The sequence below is a fragment of the Tetranychus urticae genome, chromosome 1 (assembly GCF_039701765.1).
Source record: "Tetranychus urticae isolate SD_2017Ah chromosome 1, NJAU_TeUrti_SD_1.0, whole genome shotgun sequence".
In the NCBI taxonomy this organism is placed as follows: domain Eukaryota; kingdom Metazoa; phylum Arthropoda; class Arachnida; order Trombidiformes; family Tetranychidae; genus Tetranychus; species Tetranychus urticae.
In genome coordinates this window covers 10,433,715-10,454,477 of record NC_142958.1, presented here as the reverse complement: position 1 = coordinate 10,454,477, position 20,763 = coordinate 10,433,715, and the positions used below count along the sequence as shown (strand labels likewise).

At 33.3% G+C, this 20,763-nt stretch overlaps 4 protein-coding genes and 2 long non-coding RNA genes across 6 annotated transcripts; 3 read left to right on the top strand and 3 right to left on the bottom strand.

The window, feature by feature from the left end:
* Window positions 1-1,199: 1,199 nt before the first annotated feature.
* Window positions 1,200-2,581, top strand: LOC107361110 (gem-associated protein 5). The gene is made up of 2 exons (XM_015927857.3): window positions 1,200-1,588; window positions 1,660-2,581. Exons 1-2 carry the CDS (start codon window positions 1,370-1,372, stop codon window positions 2,515-2,517), a joined length of 1,077 nt encoding a protein of 358 aa, XP_015783343.1. The 5' UTR covers window positions 1,200-1,369; the 3' UTR covers window positions 2,518-2,581.
* Window positions 2,582-2,839: 258 nt separating this feature from the next.
* LOC149094557 (uncharacterized) lies at window positions 2,840-5,078 on the top strand. Its single transcript, XR_016198210.1, has 3 exons — window positions 2,840-3,184; window positions 3,700-4,021; window positions 4,125-5,078. It is a non-coding gene; the product is annotated as an uncharacterized LOC149094557 (long non-coding RNA).
* Window positions 5,079-6,299: 1,221 nt separating this feature from the next.
* On the bottom strand, window positions 6,300-9,310 carry LOC107361419 (uncharacterized). Its single transcript, XM_015928249.3, has 2 exons — window positions 7,873-9,310; window positions 6,300-7,410 (listed from the first exon to the last, which is right to left on the bottom strand). Exons 1-2 carry the CDS (start codon window positions 8,835-8,837, stop codon window positions 7,032-7,034), a joined length of 1,344 nt encoding a protein of 447 aa, XP_015783735.2. The 5' UTR covers window positions 8,838-9,310; the 3' UTR covers window positions 6,300-7,031.
* A 1,911-nt stretch (window positions 9,311-11,221) lies between these two features.
* On the bottom strand, window positions 11,222-12,333 carry LOC149094556 (uncharacterized). Its single transcript, XR_016198211.1, has 3 exons — window positions 12,125-12,333; window positions 11,493-12,043; window positions 11,222-11,402 (listed from the first exon to the last, which is right to left on the bottom strand). It is a non-coding gene; the product is annotated as an uncharacterized LOC149094556 (long non-coding RNA).
* Window positions 12,334-13,080: 747 nt separating this feature from the next.
* Window positions 13,081-14,128, bottom strand: LOC149094555 (uncharacterized). Its single transcript, XM_089266831.1, has one exon. The coding sequence runs from the start codon at window positions 14,050-14,052 to the stop codon at window positions 13,135-13,137; it is 918 nt and encodes a 305-aa protein (XP_089122957.1). The 5' UTR covers window positions 14,053-14,128; the 3' UTR covers window positions 13,081-13,134.
* A 3,042-nt stretch (window positions 14,129-17,170) lies between these two features.
* On the top strand, window positions 17,171-18,741 carry LOC107361376 (uncharacterized). The gene is made up of 2 exons (XM_015928194.3): window positions 17,171-17,258; window positions 17,327-18,741. The coding sequence occupies exons 1-2, from the start codon at window positions 17,207-17,209 to the stop codon at window positions 18,208-18,210; spliced, it is 936 nt and encodes a 311-aa protein (XP_015783680.1). The 5' UTR covers window positions 17,171-17,206; the 3' UTR covers window positions 18,211-18,741.
* The last annotated feature ends 2,022 nt before the right edge of the window (window positions 18,742-20,763 follow it).

The following is a 20,763-nucleotide window of genomic DNA, read 5'->3' as shown; positions in this document are numbered from 1 at the left end:
CAGAAATTTGAGGTATGGCCGATGTTGATACAATTTGAACAAGTTTTGATGTAAAAATTGTCTCTAATTTTAACACTTTCGCTGCCAATATACATTCTTCCTTTGTCCTCTATGATTTGTCTAGCATTTCTGCTCAGTCTTAAAATTAATTTCTTCTTGGCTGGTTGATTTCTCTGAGGGATATCGAAAGATGTAATAATCTTAAGTTCTTCTTCCATGGGTATATTATTTCTTTTCTTGATGGTTTCTACATCTTCGAGTGAGTGTTGATGAATAACAGCTGAAATTTGTGGTTGGAGAAGATTAATGTCTTTGATTTCCACTTTTGAGCCAATTTCCATAGAGTTAAGTTGGTTGGTAATCTTGTTCTTGGTGGTTTTATGCATTGATGATACCTTGACAGCTGTGAGACCCTTTTTAATCTCATCAATTTGGATGGAGGAATCTTTTTTGGCAATGTTTGACAATTCATTGAAAATGGAGTCAGGGTTGATTGAGGGGTCCTTAGGCTTAATTAGGAATTTAATGGGTTTCTTGTTTGTTGTTGAGGGAACACGTGTTTGGGTGTTAGTTATTTTTTTGGCGAGGCAATCAGCAATTTTAGAGATATCTACTTCTTTCATTGAACCAACACTATTATCTTTTGCAGCATAGTCAATCATTGTTAGCATACAATTAATAAAGTTCTGTGTTTGGTTGCTGATTTTGTTCCTGTTCGTTTGGCTCATGTGAGCAAGCATGTCATCCGAAAATTTTACTAGGTTGTCTCGTATATGATAGAGGGTTGAAGGTGTTTCCAAGCCTTTCAGGGTAGGTAGAATATCGGCAGTGTTTTTACATGTTTTTAAAGTTGTATAGTCCAGTGTCTCAATAGTTGAAGCCATGCTGGTTTGATGTTGGTGTTGTTGATATGGGTGGAAAAATTTCCGATAAGTTGGTCAAGAAGGTTGATTTAGGGGTAACTGATACTAAAGAACACGATTTTAAAGAGATTAAACACAAATTTTAATTAAGTAATTAGTTAATTAGAGATAATCACAGAGCAAATTTTGTTTTTTGTTGTTTGGGATCCTCCAGTAACGCTATCTAGTGCTTCTAAAATAACTTGATTTTAGTTACTTATAGAGGCGGGCGGAGTTTACTCGGATTCGCCCAACTCTGAAATCAAGTTTTTTTAGAACCACTAGATAGCGTTACTGGAGGATCCCAAACAAGTTGTTTGAAACAACAGCTTTAAAATTTGGTCTGTGATTATCTCTAATTAACAAATTAATTAATTAATAATAAGTTCTGTTCCATCGAGGAAAATAACTATTATCATCATCAACACCATCGTCATAAGAGCAATAGTTCCTGTTCCTTTGGTGGTATGATGCAAGCTATGTCTCAGAATGTTTATTCAGGAGCAGCTGCTGCAGCTGCAAGAAACACACCGCGATCTTCATTTGACCATCAATTATCAGATTATTCTAAAGTTAATTCTAAAAGAAAGTACCAATATGATGTCAAAATCTTACGATCTCTACAAAGTCACCCATTATCTTTGAAAAAACCCGACCTCCCAGATCTCGATATTGTTCAACAAGTGGTAAGTGTATTTTTGGCTACATAGTTTCCATTTACGTATCATATACTTAATCATGTCTTTATTTTTTGTAGGCAATACCGCACAGAGAGAAAAAAACAAATCGGATCAATGATTCTCTTGATCAATCCCTTATAATCCGCCCAAAAATCTCGTCTAAACTTAAAAATTCATCAAAAACTTTGAATGAACACATCATCAAAGAAAAGAAAAAATCTTTGCTGCCTTTAGCAAATATAAGTGAAAATTGCTCAACGAAGCTTCAAACCATTCAAGATATTGAATATTTAATTGAAAGAAAATATACGATTCCCGGCACCAATAATGACGATGAAGCACGGAAAAGATGTTTATTATTTCTCGATAAGGACGATATTGCAGAACTCGTCCAAGAAGAAATCTGCAATCATAAAACAAACAGTAATTTTTCACTCGCTTACCAAGTTTCTGCATTGAAAGGAAATTTAAAAGAAACTATCATCGAAGCTTCCCGAGCTAAGCAACTAAATGATTGGATGGTTGCAATGTCAGCATCGATTTCAAGAGAATTTTGGTCCAAAATTACACTTCTTTATGCTGTGCAACTGGAAAACTCCAATGAATTCACTCAAGCTGCTATGTATTATTCATCTTTGCATCGTATCACTGATGCAGTCAGTGTATTATTGAAAGCTGGTTTGTACAAAGAATCGCTCATTCTAGTAAAGAATTGTGCACCTCATAATTCTCAACTAATCGGGGATATTCTCAATGCATGGGCAAAGACTAAAGAGAGTCAAGATAACTTGGAATTTGCTGCGAAAATATATGCTGCAAATTTAGAGCCTGAGGAAGCAGCTCGATGTTTAGCTGGACGTAGAGATGATCCAAAATGTCAATCATTATCTAGAATACTTAATTCAACTAAACCAATGGTTATAAATCATAATTAATTTATATTTGTTTATTACTGCGTCTCTATTTGTCTTGAAAATTAAAGATATTTTTCTTGTTCCATTTTACTGGCATCTTTTATTTCGTTTTTGCGGGAATGCGTTTTTAGTGATAATGTTTTCAAAATATAAATTAGGATTGAAAGATCAGCCTGTCATTTCAATTAGTTTTTTCAAAATAAATACTCAAATTTAATTGAAAATCACGTTGGTTGGTTCAAAGCTGTCTATTTAACACAGGTACGAGGAAAGACTCGACAAATTAACCAAAAATTATTTGTTGCGATTTTTATCGATTATCAATCAATCGATGATAGAGTTGTGATCAATGATCATCAGAACAACATTAGTGTGAATTATTTGAAAGTTAAAGCTATGTGTTGGTCGGTAATTTGAGCTTGTATGGAGAAAATAAAGAAAAGATGAAGACGAAAAGAAGCTGACGACGAAAGGAAAGGAAAAAGAGGGACCAAAGACCTTCTCTTGTTTTTCTTTCTTCATAATTTCCTTCTTCCATTGGTGATGATGGCTGTAGATTGATGCGCACCACCACTACTATTCAAAATGTATATGAAACACCAACATCAACATGAACAAACAACAACAACATATTACTACCACCACTGCTTCCAGTACAACCAACTACTCCAGCAACTTCAATATTTCAGTAAGTCTCCTGTAATTTGAAACCACATAATCTTCTTTTTCTTTTTCTCATTGCAACTCACTTCTCTTCGCTCTTTCATTTCTAACTTTTTCTTCTTCATCACCATTATCATCTTGAATGAAAAGAAGCTGAAGAAAGGCTCAACAGTAAATGAGAAAAAGAAAGAGAAATAGGAAGAAATATGTTCACACCATTGAATTTGAGTGAAGAGAAAGACTTTGTCAACTCCCAATCTCTTTCTATCTATTCATTTGGTACAGCAGAGGACATTATCAAACTGTAATCTGAAACTTTATTCTAATAAATGTTACCAAAACTCGAGCAACTCCTATAATAATAATTATTATTACGATCATTATTATTAGTATTAAATTAACCTCTTCGCATAATTTATTTTGCTTCTTCTTCAACTTGGTCTCTCAACTTCATCCCGATTCTTCATTTTTTTGTCTTCATTTCTTAATTTCTTTCCATTTCTTCTTTTATATGTTAACCCTTTTCTTTCATTCAACAAGATCAACTCGTTTGGCTTCCAGGAGTCGATTAGGATCAATGGATATTTTGGTTACTATCACGGGTTTCTCGATTAATTTAGCTAATGACATCAAGCGGAAGTTGGCTTTTCAATTTTCAAACTGCCTTCGATTTAAATAAGGTCAATGTGGACTATTGCAAGAACCTAAAGCGATGCCTAAATGAGGATCCATTTGGCTCTCTTTTACCTTTACTTTCTGCTTGTTTGGTTTCATTGTAATTACTTATAATGGGAATCATATTTTCGTTTCATTGGTCATCACCAAGCAACTAAATTAAACACAGGTAGACACCAAAATAGACGTAAGTATTGTTATCAAGCAAACAGAATCTGTAAGCCAAGAAATGAAGCTAAATTTATTTGTATCATTAAAATAATGAGAATACAATTTTTCATTTTTTTCAGGTTCAACTAGCAATCGACCGGTGATGTTACTTTAACAATGCTCAATGAAGCCAATTGTCTTCAATTAGCGAAACATGATCAATATTATTACAAATAACTGATTTTGATGGAGAGTGATGAAAGCCCAAGAGAAGTGAATTTTATTCCGTTTTCTTAGGGATAACCTAAAATAAACCACATGAAAGACAAAAAGAAGTAGTTGATATCAAAAATGGATTCATGGTTTTAACATGGACAACGGCATCAAGATTGATAAATCCCAACGGGATCAATTATATTCAATTGACTGACGTCAAGTAGTGATGAAGAGAGCAGCCAAAATGAGCATGATTATGATCCCCGAGGAAGATGAAAGGACCACTTTTACAGTTTAACTGATTCATATTTAGTCTCCCATTGAAAAGACCTTAATGTTACAATTTACGGAAGGAGAAGTGAAGAGATGATAAACTGAAGACCAAGTTTACCGTTAATCTGAAAAGCAAAGAGAGACTTTGATTGTTGCATAATGTCCAATCCATAATAATTTTATCAACAATCAAAATCATTTGACAGTCAATTAACTGATGTTAATGAAACACTTTGAGTCGTTTTTCATCGACACATTTCATGAAAATGATAATCACGATAATGAAGACACAAATCATGTGTTTTTCATTGTTAGCTTAAAATAATAGTCTTCACTTGAAAGTAAATTTCAATATTATTATAAAGCAAAAGTCAAAAGGGAATATTGATATTGATGAAAATCAAATCAATTGACTAGTGAGTGATGCAGATGAAGATGAAAGGAAGATGAAGATGATGACCTTTAAATTGGGGTAAGTTGATGCCAAGATCCTATAAGTTTCCTTATAGGTAAATGAAGAGAAAGAAGATAATTTAATCAAATTGTGTCCATTTACTGATCACTTTTACAAAGGCAAATAAATTTAATTTCATTTACATGGTCAACCCTCGTAATCTTAATGACAATAGTTGACAATTTTCAGTTAATCCATTCATCTGCTTATTGTTGATCATTTAACCTGAATCACATTTATTCAATTTCTTTATATAATTTGAAATGTGAATCTTTCAATCTAAAAGGATGAAACTTTAAGGTTAATCTTTGGTTTAATCATCATCTTACTGGAGCAATTGTGAGGTGAGATTACAATTAACAAGTTGATTCCAATGGCTCTTTAATCATTTTAAAATGACCTTAAAGCCTTTTCTGAACCTATAAGATAATAATAATAATAATAATAATAATGTTCGTCTCAATTGTAATTTGATCTTGTTTTATTTGTCGATATTCATTGTATAGGTTCTCCCATGAAGATGATGAACAAGTTTCCATTTTGCTGCTTCAACCAGTATTCAGTAATCTTGCTTTATTCACCCAATAATAATCAATATCAACCTTTAATTGTCGTTGATAACTGATGAAACATTAAATCTAATTAAATGAATGTTTCAAGTGAAAGTGAATAGCTGATAATTGGAGCAAAACAAATGAATGTTTAATAATTGTTTCACTACAAATTAATATGTTGATATTGGTTTAAATAATAATTGATGTTGCTTCTCATTACTTATTGATCACTTTTCAGTTTGCTGATCAAATTTCAAGAAATGTGAAGCAAAATTGATTTGAAACATTTCCGGCCAAACAGATCACCATCACTGTAAACATTAGCATCATCTGCAACTTCATTTTGAGATGAAAGTCCAATCCTTAACCTTTCTTCAAAGCTTAATCAACAATTCAAATTGCTTTTCGTTTACTTGTTTCAAATGTTGTTAATCAAATACAATCAAAACAAATAGTTTCATCTCAAATCTCACAATTATTGATAATCAATTGAACAATTACAATTTACTGCAAAATGGCAATAACCTTATTCATTTGATTGTTATATGTATCATTATGCCAAGTTAATCATGTTCATTTCCATATTCACTTGATAACCTTAATCATGATCAGAAGATGAATAACATCAACAACATGATCATCTTTTAATCATGATCAATATCATTATCTCATCTCATTTACTTGAGATCAAATGACTTGTAATTGAAAACGCTTCTTTAATTGCACCTTTGCTTTCCGTTTCTAATTAAACACTGATTGACATCAACAGTCTTCTTGTCAAAATGATTATTAGCCGTTAATTAACTTTCATAGTTTCATTACAATATAAAGTTTTGATTTTAATTTTAATTTATCAATTTATCAATTTTTTTATAAATTGTTTCATCCACTTTTTCGAGTGATTTGTATTGGCAGAAGAGGAAAACGAGAAATCAAAGACAATTTAGAAATGAAAAATTACAGAAAAACAAAGAAAAGGATTGTAATTAAAATAATATGCAATGTAAAAAATTGTTGATCAAAATTAACATGAAAAGTTGTGAGCAATGGTATTATGCTGATGAAACAGCTGAGAAGATATAATAAGGTGGAAACATAACGATTTAGTTGCGTCTTTTGTTTTGGCCTTTTGTTTAGTTCAATCATTTTCTAGTTGCAATGATTGTCCATTCAATTGCAGGTAATTGTTCATCATTCTCATTCCTTTCATTGGAATGAGTTTGTTGAATTTATCCAAAGGAAGCGAAAGAGAATGCGAAAGAGAAGAAGAAGAGAGGAAAAATGATAATAATTTTAAAGCCATGTTTGGTTGATTGGTTGAAGGTTTTCCTTCAAATTCAGTGGAATGAGAAAATGTTGATTCTAACTTTGATCAGTTAAAACCTGAGATATGAATGATTCATTGCTCATTCCAATGAAAAACGATAAGTAAATCCTAAGTGATTAATACTGAATGAATGAGGCAACAGATTGAAGATAAACAGATGAACATGAAAAAATTTCAACATTTTTTTCTCTTCTTTTCGCTTCCCTTTGAATGGTCAGTAAAATCACAGGTAACCAACGGCATAATTATGGACCAGCTTTGATGGCGATGGTGAGACAATTTGAGGAAGGGACAGTTTGTTTGGACTGGGCTTTGGATGTTTCCCATCACGTTGACGACGATTCTTGAACCAATTGCTGACTTGAGTAGTTGTGAGTTCCGTCTTTTCGGCCAGTTTCTTCTTGTCGTCTGGATTCGGATAAGGATTGCTTTTGTAGCTTTCCTTCAACAATTTACGCGATCTCTCCTTAAAACAGTAAATCATTTCTTCTCCGTCCCAAATGGTCGCTGGAAGTGGATACTTTTTCCTTAGACGATATTTATCGACTGGACAAAGGTTTCGACCTCGCATCTTTTCAGCTTCTTTGTAATGAGCTTTGTACCTTTATATAAAGCATAATTGAAGAAATGGATGAAATTATAAATTAGTTTATGTTAAACTCAATTTTCATTTTTGCTTGTCTTTACGAAAATTATGGCTCAGACTTACAATTATATCATTTATGTTTATGTTATTCATGAAAATACAACCTACATCGAAATTCACTGAACCTAATCAACTTATTTGGACCTTATCAGACCATTTGTAAAGTAAAACGAAACAAGCAAATGCAATAAATAAAAGAGGTTCATTAAAAAATTAAAACAATGTTAAATTTACATTGCTGTCATGGAAAGGCGATTAATACGAGGAAAATTAACCGTAATCAGGATAATTTATGACAATGGCCTTTATTGTGAAAAACCCTAATTTTCATTTGCTTTTTTCATCCCTTTAAAAGATACTCATCAACAAATCTCACCAGAAATTGAATCAAGAGGAAATAATTTTCATTTAAACTTACCATAAAGATTGAAGTTCTTGATGGTATCTTTTATCGAAATGGTGTGTTTCAAGAATGTTATAAAGTTCCTTGTAATTACCACGGTTGAAGGCGACTTGAGCACTTGATCGAAGGACAGTTTCATTGTAATGAATTTGAGGTGAATCTTGAATGGACCAAAGGAAATGCGTAAGTTTATCAATCTTTTTGGCTTGAAGTAAAGCTTCACAGACACAAGTTATCTGGTCATTGGTAAGTGAACTCCAAGCAAATGGATTTGATTTACCAATGAAATCACCAGATGCATCATCAAGTGCTAATCGACTGACATTATTAATGGGTAACATTGGCACATTAGAGACGAGAGAAGGATTCTGATGATGAAGTTGCTGTTGGTGAATGTGGTGTTGGTCTTGTTGGTGGGAATCGTGTGAATGTTGAAGTTGGTGGTGAAGTTGCTGTTGCTGTGGATGCTGAAGTAATTGGTGGTGTTGATGTTGGTATTGATGATGATGGTGGTGGTGTTGTGGTTGTTGTTGTTGGTGACTTTGTAGGTTCCCTGAACCATGGCGAAAGTGAGAGTTATGATGAGAGATTAACGGTGGAGGTGAAGATGGAGATGGCGAAGGATGTCCTGTTAAATTGCAAATCGTCGTTTCTGTCGAAGAACTGTAACATTCTTCATCCATTTTATGTTTGATTGTTGGAATATCTAAGGTGCCTTGGTTCATGGTCGACGAAGAGGTGGATAGTTTGCATGCATGAGTAGACACATTAGAACAAGAAGCAGACACAGAAGTTGTCACCGAAGGAATCGTTGAAGATGAATGTAAAGGTAAAATGTTGGATGAAGATGGTGGAGATGAAGATGAGGATAACCTGTAACTTGACGAAGAATCACTTCCAGGACTTGGAATAATTGACGAGTCCAAAGATGAACCAAAAGTTGTGTAAGCAAAGTCTCTTGGTGCAAAAGATGTATTCATAACGTGTAACACCAACAATAACAGTGCGTCTGTGGACCAAATGAGAATGAAATTGTACCATAAAGGAGTGAGGAGTGTAAATGAGAGAGATGAACAAGAGTGAGAAGAGAGAAGATGAAGAGGAGAGAGAAAGGATGAAAGGGAGAAAAGAAGATAAAGAAAGGAAGAGAGAGAAGAAAAGACAATTTTCACATTCAAAGAAGCAAAAGATGAAGATTAAAACATAAAAGTTGACAGAAGACAATAGCAAGGTAAAAGTTGGTCCGAATGTCAAAAGTATTTGTTCAACTTGAATCGGCAGTAACCATGAAAATTGATTAAACTTAAAGAGTTGGTCTAATTGTGATAGTCTATGTAAGAGAATGTGATTGAAAATGTTGATCAAGAAAAATTAAACAATTGTTGGATTAGACATAAACTCATCTAACTCGGTTTGCTTTTAAACTGTTGGTTTTACTTGAAATGTTAACTGATTATTAACATTGGTCTGTCTGCGAATGCTCAGTAGCTGAAGATTTATAGAGAAATCATTTCAACCTTCAATTGCTTGTGTTCAGTGTTTGTCAATATTTGACAAAAAATTAAAGTAAATTGTCTTTTCATTGATTCCTTGTTCACCATAAAGTGCCATTTCGGACCAATTCAAGACTCAGCATGAATACCAAATGTAAATCGCGAATTGATAGCAATTGTTGTAGTTGCAATGTTATGTTGTTGATGAGCCTTTTCAGGTTGTCATCATTTTATTGGCACTTCATTTTCGCCCAATTGTTCCCTTCGCTAATTCACACACTCAAGTACATATTGGTGTCAATAAAGTCAAGCATTCAGCAAAATGGGCAACATGAAAGTCTCTTTCCTATTATTACAAAGTCTTGTACATTTTATATCGACAAAGATATACTTTCGTGTTTTTTGGTCATTTTTTGACAACAAAAGAGGCAAGCGGATTACTAGCGTGTTTATCCCTCTTCCGTCTTTATAACAACACTTTTCTTTTTTTTCCTTTTCTTCTTTTCATCTTTTCTTTAGCCTTAAAATGGCCCTTAAATAGACGATCAGACGATATTTTGTCACTCTTAAGGCGAGACTTGCATGTCCTTTGGCCTCCCGCTAATAAACCTTTCATTGCATTTATTTTACAAAAGACAAGTCTTCAGATTGAAAGCAATGTTGAGATAAACTTATATCATTAAATAGTTATGCTTTGAACGGTAAATCAAGAACCAAGTGAAACCTTAATTTGCTGTAGAATTCTTTCTTAATCAATCTTTAATTCTGTTTATTGACTTGATAACTGAATCAGACGATCACAGATTTCAGTTGACCGAAAGTTAGCTTCAAGTTGATTCGTCCTTTTATTGTGACAGTAAGCAGATCACAAAAACTTTGTCAACCTAAAAATTCGCTTTTCTTGACAAAAATGTTTTTCTTTTTTTTCTCTTCTTTCATCTTCTTTCCAGTCCATCTTCATCGTCTTCATCTTCATTGACCCTTTAACTGACCCTTCTTTTCCTGTAGTTTTTCCTTCTTCCAGTGGTCAAGTGTTGAGTCTTGTATTCAGAAGTAAGATTTGAATGATAAGCTTTGTCTTGCTGATTGATCGTTTTGTTCACATTAATTGTTAAAAATGGTCAAGAGAATGAGAAAAACTCTGTAAAGTTTCTTGAATAGCAAATGTTAATTATTGAAAAAAGATGGCAAATGAACGAGAAAAAATTAATGAATTATGTTAATTGTATTATCATTTCATTTATAATTGTTGCCATTCAATGGCAAGGTTAAAGTTAACTTTGCGATAACAATCAATTTGATTTTATGATAACTGATTTATCATACTTGTTCAATAGGAAAGCCAAGTAAAGTCAAAAAAGTTGCAGTTACTCAAGTTACTCTTGATGATTGAAGTTGAGATAACTTTTGAATGGGCCAACATGAAAGGGATCTTTACACTCTTTAATAGACTGACGATTTGTGTTACAATAGACAAATCAACACGAAAATTTGATACTGATTAACTCAATTGATAAACTTTTATTAAGCTTTTACATTTTCTATTAGATTATCGGTACATTTACATGAGCTATTAACACCTCAAATCACTTTAGACGCGACTTGAAAATTGATGCTGATATTAATATTGTTTGACTAACATTTAAATAATTAATTGAATTATTGAAGTAGTCAATTAAATGGCAACCAATATTTAGCTCCAACAAACTTCGTAACAACTAACAAACTAATAGCAAGTCCAAATATTTCGAGATCTGTTATTTGAACTCATTTTCCCAGCTGCTCAAACAATAACGACTAATAAAGCTCAATTAAAATACAAAGGATAACAATCAAATGTAAATTAAGAGTTAATGAAATTTCAAATGCTGTAAATTTTTATCAAATTTTAATCATGTTGTTGTTTAGCTGATATTTTTTCATTACAGACATGACCCTTGACCTTACTAGATTGAAATTTGAAAGCCTTTTCTTAGCCAATAAACACTCACTTTCACTTAAAGGCACCAGAAATTAGTTAACGAGTTTATTTATATTTTTGTTGACCGATTCCTGGAATTAAGATTAGATTAGTGGAAATAAGAAATTAATCAATTTAGAAACACTTTTAACTTCTATTTATCTTATTCTTTAAATAATTACCTTTTTATTTCTGAAATGAACAGAAGTACTTATTGGAAAGCTGAGGTTTAAATTGGAAAACCATTAAAACGAGTCACTTTTGAATGCCAATAAGAACAGTATCATTAACAGAAATTTTTTTGAAAAAGCCGCTGACGGAATTGAAAAAATGATTGTTGCTTGTGTATTTGTTAGTAACAAGAATCATCAGCAATGGTTACTCTGAGATCATAATTTAAATGATAATTTTGAATCATCTTTGAGTTGCAGACAGTTTAAAGTTTTATCATCACCAGTTACCAGGGGCATTTACTGAATAAACTCCCGATTCTGTTTTGTAATCGGAGTGGTGATTATCAGGTATTGGGTTCCATTTTACTGATCAAATATTTTTAACTCTTGATAATTAGATGATAGTAGAAGAAGCAAGATCAATGCAAAATATCTCACCATCAGCTTAAACAGCAATAACATTTTCATCGAGTTTTTGCCAAACTAAACACATTTCTTGCTATCTGGTAGGTTCTCATTGATACTTGGTAATAAGACGATATACGTGTTTGAACTGAGATCTGTAAGAAAAGTTAACAAAAAAGAAAGAATGAGCAGAGAGAAATATATTTACTATTGAATTACAATCAAGATGAACTCACTTTTTTGGAACCCTTTCACATTTCCAAATTTTGATTTCATGTCCAGTTGTTATTGATTATTGGTTATTATCATGTAGACTGAACTCACATCATGAAATTTATGATCTAAAGGTTTTAATTGTTAAGTGGGAAAGATTTCAAAATAAGATTCGATAATCGGACAGTATTAATACATGGAGTCTTCATTGCAGACGATCCACAACTAAGCTTAGTAGCCCTAAGAGACATGCGGTTTATTTAAATAGAAAAATAAAATTTGTATTGCGCGCCAATGTGTGGACTAAACATTTTTCATTTTTAAAAAAAGTTTAGATAAACCGGCAACTTGCTGGTGAAATAAATTATTTTTACTGGAAACCTTTCATTGTTTTGGTGCTTTTTTGATGAGAAATTTGATGTGAGTTTAAGCTTTAATATAAAATAGTGCTGATTTTGAAATACCTTTAAAGGATAGTGTCTCAATTTTTCCTAGATCTTGGAATCATGCTCTTTGAGATTGGAAAACTTGCTTGTTTGTGCTCTCATACGATATCGTTTACATTATTGATGTCCCGATCCGATTTTAAAACCGGCCTTATCGTTTTTTCCGCTCAAAAATTGATCGATCTCTTTAAAACATGTGCTTTCAACTCTAGAAGACAATTTTGTAGATCTTTTGTTACTTAACCTGATCTGTTGTAAACCGGAAATACTAAAATCTGAAAAAGTAAGAACATCACTAATTTAAATATCTTTTTATTTCAAATTTAGAGTTGGAGCCCATCATTACAGTAAATCCTCTCTAATTGTCACAGTTTCATGGTAACCGAGTAAACAAATTCTTATGTATGCGAGTTAAAAAAGTTGACAGAACAAGATCAAGATCATGAAGGACATTATAAACATTTTATAAAAAAAGTGATCAAAGCTATGATTTAATCTCAATTTTGGAATGACTATAAAATAATGAACGCATATTGACAGAAAAAATAATTTGTTTATTTCACATTTTTATTTCGACAGCTAAAAGCTCATCGTCCAACTAGAAAGGAAGTGAAAGGATTACTTCTCAAAAGCGAATTCAATGGAGATGAAAATGGTCCTGAACTTCGTTCATTAGTTCTCCCTGCGTTTGATTGAGATGATGAAGAAGTTGTGAAAGGTGAAACTGAGCCACCTGGAATCATAGAAGAAAATCTATTAGACATTTGGCTAACAGTATTAGGAATACGACTAGCTAATCCCGAAGCCATATTAGCTCCAGTTGAAGCAAGATTTCCGAATCTATTAACTGAATCAGCTGCACCTCCAGCCATGGTCAAGAGAGCTGAAAGAGGTTCACCATTAGCTAAACTATTGGTAACTCCGGCAAAATTGGATAAACCTTGGCCTACCAAATCAGAGGCAATATTGGATGGATTAAAGGTTTGTCTGAATGATGGTGAGCTGGTTGATGAAGTGGCATCAGCTGAACTAGATGGAGTATAACCATTGGATGGTCGACTAAATAATCTGTTACCAAAAGAGTTTGAACCAAGTCCACCTGCGGATCGAGATGATGAACCAGCCATTGAAGTTAAAGCTCCGAGACCAGCACTTCCAAAAGAAGGAAGAAGACTTAAAAATGATGAAGCTCCAGGGAAAAATTGATTGATCAACTGTGGAATAGCGGTTGGATTGAAAGTCACAAGTGCGCCAAAAAGTTGACCCAAGTTTGTGACTTGATTGAGAACAGACATGGGAATGATTTCAAGAGCATTATGAAGAGCTTTATGTCCAGCTTCACCAAGAAATGGTCTTAATGGATGGAGAAACAAGTCAATCAGTCGCCCTGGGTTATTTGGAATTGAAATTCTTCCTTGGTCACCATCAACAGAGGTTTCAATTTGTGTTTGTTGGCACCATGACAACCCAACAAAAAAGGTCAAGATTATGATTGAAAGGCGCATTTTACGAAAGATTGTTTTCAGATTTACTTGTAACACTACTTGTTTCAATATGGAATGTAAACAAGATGAAGTTGGAACTGAAGACTAACTGCAATCACAATTAGCTTTCTTTTATAAACATTCAATTGCATGCTAAATAACATTAATCAATTGAGAAGTCACTTGTAAATAAATGTAATCATATCTCCTGATGAATTAATAGCTGTCAAAAAAGCATATTTTGGTTGGATAAGCCAAAATCAGATGATAATGATGAATTGGACATTGAAGATGATGTCAAATCACAATGAAAATCACCAAAAAATTAACTGTTCGATACCAAGGAATCGTAAATACATTTATTAATCATGAGCTCTGCTTGATTTTACTGGTTTCTGGCTTTTCCTGGTCTAAATTTTTACACCTTGTCTAACATCAGTTACAGACAGTATGAACTATCCGATTATTAAGAGTCGAGGTTCGAAAAGCTGTGGACAATCCGATGGATTCACTGAAAAAAGCATTTTCCATCAAAATTTTCACTTCTGTTGCCAATTTTTATTGTCCAAGCATCTCATAATATTTAAATATCAGTTGTATCAACAATTTCTGTTGTGTTTCTGTCTTACTGATAATTAATCTAATAAATACTACTTATCCATTATATATTATTCATGAAATGTAAATTCGTAAGCAAACAACTTCTCAATAGGATTGGATCCCGATTCAGAGATTTAATGATAGATATCGAAATTTGTTACTTTAAATGTTCAGCTATTAATATTAATACTTGAAACCTGGGTTAGTTTCATTGTGATCTTGATGTGTCTAAAATAATTAAATACAATTTGATTAATTTTCTGTTATTCTGTTATACTTCGACTTAAAGGTGCACTTTCTGTCAATAAATTTAATTTTGAGTAAAGTGACATCTAATCAGATTGTTACGTCAATTGATTGTTGAAGGACATGCTCAACATTTTGATCAAATCTTCTAAAATTATTCATTATCAGGATCATTTATTGGAACATTCATCAGAAAAGAGATTGTTTTTGGTGACTTGACGTGATTTAGCATAGGATTTGTAATATAATTGCTGACTTTTGTAATTACTAACCATTAGTCAAGTTAATTAATTGACTCCAGATAATTTCAGAACAAAGCTTAACAGTGAATCATTTTCAATTGTATTATAATGATTTGTTGAAGGAAAAATAGTTGATTTAATGTTTTTTAAGCTCAATTGGAATTAATTAACTCGAAATTATGCTTAAGTTAAGGTATTAGTCTTTTATTATTTAATTTTTATTTTCAATTTTAAATCGAGTTTGATTGGGCATTTAAATTACAATTATGATTTCGAGGATCTTAACATGTTAACCATTTAATGGGAAACTAAATAGGTTTGATAAAAAGTTTGAAGCTTGACCAAGTCCAGGAGCTGAAGAGGATGACAGGAATGAACCCAAACCAAATGGTGAAGAACCAGATGAACCAGATGATGTTGAGGCTGAGGCAGTCAAACCTCCAGCAGAAGCTTGAGCGGAACCAGAGGGTCTGTTAGATGCAGAAGCTGCTGATGAGGGTGACGATCCAATAGAAGCGCCATTAGCGTTGAAATTGGCCAAGTTAAAGCCGAAGCTTTGTAGAGCAGAGGCAACACTAGGGTCAATTGATAGTCTTGGTGAAGTTGAACCAGTGGAAGTTGAAGTTGGTGAACCAGTTGAAGCAGAAGCCGATATTGGTCCTAGACTGAGTGAGGGTAATTGAGATGAAGACGGGTTGCTAGTTGAGCTAGCGGGATAAGAAGGAAGACCAACAGGGTAAGATTGAGATCCGGGCATTGGTCGAAGAGACAGGTTAGGGTTATTGAATGAATTCTGAAGAGAACCAGAAGAGGAAGAGGCCGCAGCAGTACCAGTTGATCGACCACCATACTGACCAGGAGTAGGGATTGAGCTGGAAGCTGAACTTGAACTTGAACTGGAGCCTGAACCTGAGCCTGAGCCTGAGCCTGAGCCTGAGCCTGGAGGACGAGCATATTCAACAGGAGCCATAGGACCAAAGTTACCAGAAGCTCCAAATGAAGATGATGGTCGAGACATCATTGACCCAATAACTGGAACACCCCTGAAGAGGTTACCCATATTGGGCAGTCTACCACCTCGAGATGAGAAGTCATTACCTTTCCATGGAGCCAAAGCAATGTTACTAGCACCTTGAATAACTCTACTGGGTAAAGAGAGGGTACTTGCGAATGCTCGCATTGGATTAAGGCGATCAAAGATGTTACCTGTATCGACGTAGTTTGCACTTGAACAATAGTTTACTGTGCAAGCTAAAGTAATCAAGGAAACAATTACCAATGAACGAATCATCTTGATCTTTCAATTTCTTAATGGTTACTGGACTGATAACTGACAACAAGTAAACTGAATCAATTGATGATTCAAATGAAATTAATAACAAGACTGGAGAAGTCAATTATTATTGATCACATTTCCACTCAATCATGTTCACAATGGTCATGAATAACGTTGGAAACAAAAACTCATTAGATGAAACAATTTCATGTAATTTATCACTTATTGTCTAACAACTGTTTATATCATTTAAACCTTAGAGATTAATCAAGCGATATTTCGAATCAATGATCAAGATTGTTTTTCAAACAAGTGTTAGTCAGTATTGCAATTGCAGTGGTTGATTGAGATACATAATTGAATGCATCCATTAATACTTGTCCAGTTGTAATCAAAGTCTTCAAACCTAGACCCAAACTATTTGCAATCATGGCTTCAGGTGGGCTACAATTTTGCAAAACGGCCAACGATAATATTTTGATGACAGCGAATGGATGAGACCAGAATCGAGTTGGACTCAAATTAAGGTATTTGAGTCATCACTATAATTCAATTAACATCTGTTTTAGCCTTTTGATTTATCACTTGTTTGTTTTGATGGGATTATGAAACAATAATGTAATGCAAGATAAATAAGGCTATTGATATCATTTACAGTCATGTTTAGATTAATTGTTATTTCTATTTTGGACAATTTGACTTATGATTCTGTTAAGTGAGAACATTTTAGAATGTATAAAAGGAATTGCGTTTTATTGTTCGAGAAACAATTCACTCAATCAACAAGTTCTTAACAAAATTTTATTCCAAAATGAAGGTCGCTTTAGCTCTTTGTGTTTTTGCCTTGATTTCCTTATCTTCAGGTAAGTCAACAATTTTGTGACTAAGGTTTGAATAAATAATATAAAATAATTTAATTGAATTCTTTTAGCAACACTACGAAGAAGACAACGTCAAGCATATGAAAATGGTTTAGCTTCTGGTATCGGAATTAAAGCCATCCTGGGTCGACAAGGATGCAGAGGTAATCAAGGCTCATCTGGTATTGGAGGCCAATCTGGTGGTAATAGAGGATCTGGTTCAGCATCAGGCTCAGCATCAGGTTCAGCATCAGGTTCAGCATCAGGCTCTGGATCAGGCTCTGGATCAGGCTCATCAGGCTCCAGAAATCAAGGTGGCAGTGGAGCTGGCTTAGGCATTGGCGGTCAACTTAATGGTAATGGAGGATCTGGTTCACAAGCTGGTAATGGATTTGATGGCCAACAAGGATCTGGTTCACAAGGAGGATCAAATTCAGGACAAGGTCTTGGATTAGGTTTAGGTGGACGATCTGGCTCTGGATCTAACTCTGGCTCTGGTTCACAAGGCTCTAATGCTGGAGCTAATGTTGGTGGTGGTCAAGGAGGCAGAGTTGCTGTTGGATCTCGTTCTGGTTCAGAAGTAACCAACTCTGGTAATGTTAATGGTTACCAAAATAACCTTGATCGATCACGATCTTCATTGAATGGTTTCACTGATAATGCTCAAAACTCCAGAGGTTACGAGAATTCTGGTTCATCATTCTTGAATGAAGCAAACAGAGCTCAATCAAACCGTCAATTCAGTCCTAATGGAGGATTCTCAGATTCAAGCTTATCTGCCTCTGACCGATCAGCTGGATCCAATTACCGAAACATAGGATTCGATAACAGTGCTGCACAAAAAGCTGGTTTCAATTTCGATAACGACCAACTCAAAGCTTCACAATCAGGCTTCAATGCTGACTATTTCAACCAAGCCAGAAACAATGCTGAAGCTTTTGGAATCAGAATGTGAATCTAAAGTTTGATTTAAACTCACTTACTGAGGAATAGAAAAAACATTTGAAAGATTCCAACATGGAATCACACGTCAGGTTTCAACTAGATTTTTTTATAAAAAGAAAACTCAAACCAATATCTTTCATCTGATACTGTGATCATAGTTTTGGGACTCATAGATCGACTTTTAGATCGACATGAAAAGAAATAGTCAATTTTATGGGATAATTAACATTGAAAAAACAGAGCGTCAAATATCCCATAGACTTGGATGCTAAACGCATTAAACTTTTGTGTGAGAACTTTTTTCTAAAAATCGATCTACGCGGTAACTATAAATCCAAAAATACGATCATATTACCAAATGAAAGATACTGAATCGAATTTTCTCATTATAAAAAAATCAATCAAAAATCAAAACCTTACTTGTGATTCCATTTTGAAATGTTTTCTCTATCATTCTGTAAATCTCACGAGTTCTGTATACAAATAATTTAGAAAAGAAGAAAATAAATGCTTACCGCCAAAATTGATATAAAAGACATAATTCGAGCAATGATGTCCACTTTTGTTTAAACAGTTGGAAGCACCTTCGTGAGTCCAAATGGACTTAAGTAACTTTTAAATGAATGTATAATCTTTGTAATTATTGTAAGTAAAGAGTAAGAAAACGCATCGCTTAATCAGCTTGACTCAACACTTTTTATGTTTGCTTATTATTCATGATCCCACAATTAAGGTTAATCAATATAATCAAATCCAATTGTGTACAATATATTTATTCAAATGAAGTTCTCGTAGATGTGTAATAATGAACCAGAAACCAGAGTAACACACATATTTATTATGATTGCATTGGTCCACCTAAACAGAGTAACCACAAGAATCTTATTATAATCACTATTTTGTTATCTTTCATTCAACTGATTGTTTAATGAACGTCAATTACATGTAAATGAATTAATATGTTGATTGTGAAGCAATTTTAAACTCATCGTGACTAAATCTTCTCTTCACTTGTTCCCATGTTTGTCAATTGAGATATTAATGTAACTGTGAATTTGATGATGATCATGATGATGATGACGATTGTATATTTATCTTAATTTGCCTTGATATCTTTTAGACAATTAGCATTTCCAGGTCAAAATAAGTTTAGATTGTTGATGAGATGGACAACAGATAATCCTTGATGGTCAAAAGTCTTTAAATCTGTGAATCTATTTTAATAATGTTACAAGATGCGCTAGATTAATTCATTTGATAGGGAAACTGGGTCTTACTTGAGTCCAATGAATGCTTCGGACTGATCGAATCGAACTATTATTGCTGTTTCACCGTCTGTTGTAGGCCAGAGAGGTTGAGTAACATTCAGACGATGCATAGATGACTATATTTGAATAAAAGATTCAGTTGACAAGTTGATGCAATGCCATTAACCAAAGGATCTTTAGTAGACAAGTCAAAAAGTCAAACCCCCCTCTAATTGTCACAGAGTCATGGTAATCGGATAAACAATTTTTACAATTGATTTTTTAAATTTGGCAAATTTTGAGAGGATTCTTAATTGCTATTTAATTCTGTGCAATACATGAGTTATCAAATTAAAAATCAAAAACACCGAAATTAAATTAAAAAACTTTGAAAATTATTAACCAATATTAAATTGAGCCATTGCGATTTCAGAACTTTTCTTCACCGTCTTGTTGAAACCATCTGTGCATTATCCGTGCTTATTAAAGTAACAAATAAAAGATATTGGATTGACTTTTCTCATCATAAAAAATCTAATGAAAAAAACGAAAAGCTGATCTGTGATTCCATTTTAGAAACGTTTCATGTCATTATTGGCAGCACGGTGGATACTCAAGACGAGTTTATTTTGGAAATGGCGATGATCATGAAAGAACTCAATTCTGATTTCAAGCTTCGAGGAGGTTTCTGCTATTGAGTCTGTTCTAAGGGGTGATCAATAAAAAATGAGACTAACTTTAAACAATGATATTTAGGTAATTATTAGGTTTATTTTATTAAATTTAGTTTTAATTCAATTATTAAGAATTGGCAAAGGCCCATGTCTAGTTCGATCAAAATATTCGACCTCAGTCTCATTTAGTCAACGCTCAAAGTAAGCGCAAAAATTTTTGTCGGTTCAGGCTTTTAACATAAGATTAGGCATACAAGAGAAAATGGCACTAACTTTAAATCCTTTTAATTAACGAATTTATTTGAATTAAACATTGTTTTTGGGTGCGAATAAAAGAGAATCATATTTGAAGTTATGTGAGTGAGTTTCATTCCTTTCGGTTGAATTTTTCACCTAAAAAAGTGGCCTTTTTCACCGATGAAAATTTAATTTTTCAAGTTTTGCATCTTTGAGGTCACTTTTTCAGGGGAAAAATTCAATCGAAAGGAATGAAACTCACTCATATTATTTCGAATATCATTTTCTTGCATTCGCGCTCAAAAACAATGTTCAATTCAAATTAATTCGTTAATTAAAAGGATTTAAAGTTAGTGCCATTTTTATTGCGCACACATTTTATGCCTTGAAATTTACTGCTAAAAA